We start from the raw sequence: 3,359 nt of genomic DNA, 5'->3' as shown, positions 1-3,359 counted from the left end.
CAGAACCAGGTCAGAACCGGGTCAGAACCAGGTCAGAACCGGATCAGAACTGTATCAGAACCAGAACAGAACCGGGTCAGAACCAGAACAGAACTGTATCAGAACCAGATCAGAACCAGGTCAGAACTGTATCAGAACCGGGTCAGAACTGTATCAGAACCGGGTCAGAACTGGAACAGAACCGGATCAGAACCGGGTCAGAACCGACTCACCGCGGCCTCCTTGGTCTTGAACTCCTTCTCGCGCTGCAGCCGGTACTGCTCGATCTCGGCCTGGGCCTCCTCCTTGGCCTGCTTCAGGCGCCGGTTCTTCCCTGCACACCGAACAGAACCTTCAGAACCAGGGTCCGGATCAGAACCAGAACCACAGCCCAGCAGCTTTAAGCAAACCAATAGTTTCATTTTTCCTCAGAACCCGAGGAGGTCCAGAAAGACCCGGTTTGGCCCGTGGTTCCGGCCCAGTAGAACTGGGTCAGCGGGCCGTGAGCCACAGGAAATATTCAAACAAACTTCCGGAGCACCAAAATAAAAGCCCTTCAAATAATTGGTCAGTAAAATCGTCTTCATGTCCTCAGCAGGTTCCGGTTCTCCGTTCGGAACCTCTGCATCAGCTCTTCTGGGTCGGAACCGAGCCGTGTTTACCGAACCAGCCAATCCCAGGACATCACGTGATGTCATCATCAGACAGGAACCTTTAACGTCCTGTCTGGGCCTCTCTGATGAACCGAGCCGAACCGGTCCGGTTCTCAGTAGTTCGGGACATTTCTCAGACCAACAGCACGGACGGTTCGGTACAGGTGGCGGGCAGAAAACCCTCCAGAACCGGACAGAGCTGCATGAACTGTGAGCCGACGGAGCGAGGGCACTGTTATGTTTCAGAAACCGGTTCCGGTTCGGTAAAATGTTCCGGTGCTGACCGAGCAGCTGACGAGAAAAGTTAAATCTGCTGGTTTTATCACAGAGTTCTGCAGCGGACACCTGAAGGAGACCACTGATCCGTCCGAGCGGGTCCTACCAGACCCACCGAGCCTGGGCCCGGTCTGAGCGGCCCGCGGCCCGGTACCGGGTTCGGTTCTGACCCAACCCAGCAGCCCCACAGCGGGCTGCCCGCCGTCCCGCAGGCCGCCTCTGATACTCACGTTTCCGGGCCTCCGTCACCTTCTCCGCCGCTCTCTTCTCGGCCTGCAGCAGCTGCTGGATGCCCTGAGACTGACTCGCCATGCCGGGGACGGAACCGGGGACAGAACCGGGCAGAACCGGGGACAGAACCGGGCAGAACCGCAAAAAAACAGCGAGACGATGAAGGTCGTGAGAAGGATGGAGGCTTCGCCTGCAGTCAGCTGACTCTGCGTCACAATGCGCAGCGTCACGTGATCCGCTCAGCTTCCTGTTTTCATCGGAACCAGAACCGAGAAGCTTTTAATGATCATTTTGTATCGGAATCATTCAGATAAACGGCCTTTCTTCCCAAAATGCTGTTTATGTCGGTCAGTTTTATAATTAAAAAGATAATGACGCAGTTTAATCCCACTGTTTACTTAATCTGTCAGCTATTAGCATTAGCACCTAGCATGTGCTCCACTGTTAGCATGGACACTGCTAACACTGTGAAGCTAACACTTCACAGTGTTAGCATGTTTCACATGTTATAAAGGCGTTTATAACTCAAATGAAAATACACAAAGATTACAGTGGATTATAAAACTCGCCTCTCCCCAGTGGAACCAATAACGAAAGAGGAAATTAATAACTTAAAATTTATAACAGTCCTGGAGGAGCCTGAACAAGAGAAGAAGAAAAGTAAGGCGGAGCTGGAGGACCAAACCCTTAGAGACACAGAGGACCAGCAACAGTAGAAGAAGAAACAGACAAATACATGACAGAAATATACGCCTATTAATATAGACCCAGTTACATATGGCTACTGCTAACCCACGTAGCTTTAGCCGCCTGCTAGCCTTCCCACCTGACGCAGAACAAGGGCTTGAAGCCACCAGGAGGCAGTCAGGTCACCGGGACCTGTCGGGGTCATCATTGTGACCTGTCGGGGTCACGTTGGGGTCACGTGACCATTAGATCTGTTATGAGAATCTGATGTATGAATCATGAATCGTTGATCCTTTGTTCTGATTTTTTATTAAAATTTGTCTCATCGGTGGGCGGAGCCTGTTGCTTCTCCTCTGCCGTGTGTTGCCATGGTGACGGCCTCACAGTGACCTCCCAGGTCTCAGGTCCGCCTCCTGCTGGCCGTTCCTGGTACTGCACTGCCACGTCTGATTGGCTGATGTTCTCTCTGCTAGGCGGGAAGTGTCAGTTGCCATGGTAACGGGAAGAGCAGGTACCATTTGTGGAGTTTTTTTTTACACTTCAGACATGAATCTATTGATGACATCACTGACCACTCTGATGTCTCCGCCCCCTTGGAGAAGCCTGCATTCTCATTGGCTGCCCTGAGACTCTGCTGCACAGAAAGCCGCCATGTTAACCTTCTCTTCTTCTGCTGTTTCCTGTTCCTGTCAACAGTCAGCAAGTTACCGATTTCCACGTTACCAGGACGGGCTTAGCCCCGCCCACTAATCGTCCGGATGGGATGTGTTTCCATATTTGGGCATCGTGGCTCCGCCTACAACAGAAACAGTTAGCGTTAGCTCAGATAAACCGTTCTGGGTCGCTTTGTCCTGCAGGTTCCTTGGATCTTCTACGCACGACTTCACTCCAAAGTAGAAAACGTACGGAGGCCCGACTGGGTCAAAAAGCAAGAAGCCGTCAGAGGAAAGCCTGAAACGTGAGACTGAAACGTCTTAATGTGAGACCGTACAGCAGGGGGTCCAGAGTGGGTCCTGGTTCCCCGGCATCCTGCAAGTTTTAGTCTCTCCCTGGTTTAACGCACCTGGATCAAATGAGGCTCGTTAAGCTGAAAAGGTTGTTGAACCACCAGGGAGAGAACTAAAACGTGCAGGAACCCGGAGCTGGAGGACGGATTTGGACACCCTGCCTTAGAGATTTGAGACAGAGCTCTGCTGAGATCCCACCAGAACTGCAACACTGACAACACGAGAGCTGGAAACACCTGGATAAGCACCTGGAAACACCTGGATAAACACCTGGAAACACCCGGAAAAACCTGGAAAAACCTGGAAACACCTGGAAAAACCTGGATAAACACCTGGAAAAACCTGGATAAACACCTGGAAACACCTGGACTCACCTGGAAAAAACTGGAAACACCTGGAAAACCTGGATAAACACCTGGACTCACCTGGAAAAACCTGGATAAACACCTGGAAACACCTGGATAAAAACCTGGAAAAACCTGAATAAACACCCGGAAAAACCTGGACTCACCTGGAAAAAACTGGA

At 51.5% G+C, this 3,359-nt stretch overlaps 1 protein-coding gene across 1 annotated transcript; it reads right to left on the bottom strand.

Moving 5' to 3' along the window:
* Window positions 1-182: 182 nt before the first annotated feature.
* On the bottom strand, window positions 183-1,365 carry atp6v1g1 (ATPase H+ transporting V1 subunit G1). The gene is made up of 2 exons (XM_008402604.2): window positions 1,139-1,365; window positions 183-313 (listed from the first exon to the last, which is right to left on the bottom strand). The coding sequence occupies exons 1-2, from the start codon at window positions 1,218-1,220 to the stop codon at window positions 198-200; spliced, it is 198 nt and encodes a 65-aa protein (XP_008400826.1). The 5' UTR covers window positions 1,221-1,365; the 3' UTR covers window positions 183-197.
* Window positions 1,366-3,359: the final 1,994 nt, after the last annotated feature.

This window comes from Poecilia reticulata, unplaced genomic scaffold, assembly GCF_000633615.1.
Source record: "Poecilia reticulata strain Guanapo unplaced genomic scaffold, Guppy_female_1.0+MT scaffold_241, whole genome shotgun sequence".
NCBI classification, from domain to species: Eukaryota; Metazoa; Chordata; class Actinopteri; order Cyprinodontiformes; family Poeciliidae; genus Poecilia; species Poecilia reticulata.
The sequence above is the reverse complement of the archived record's forward strand: the minus strand, read 5'-3'. Positions and strand labels throughout refer to the sequence as shown.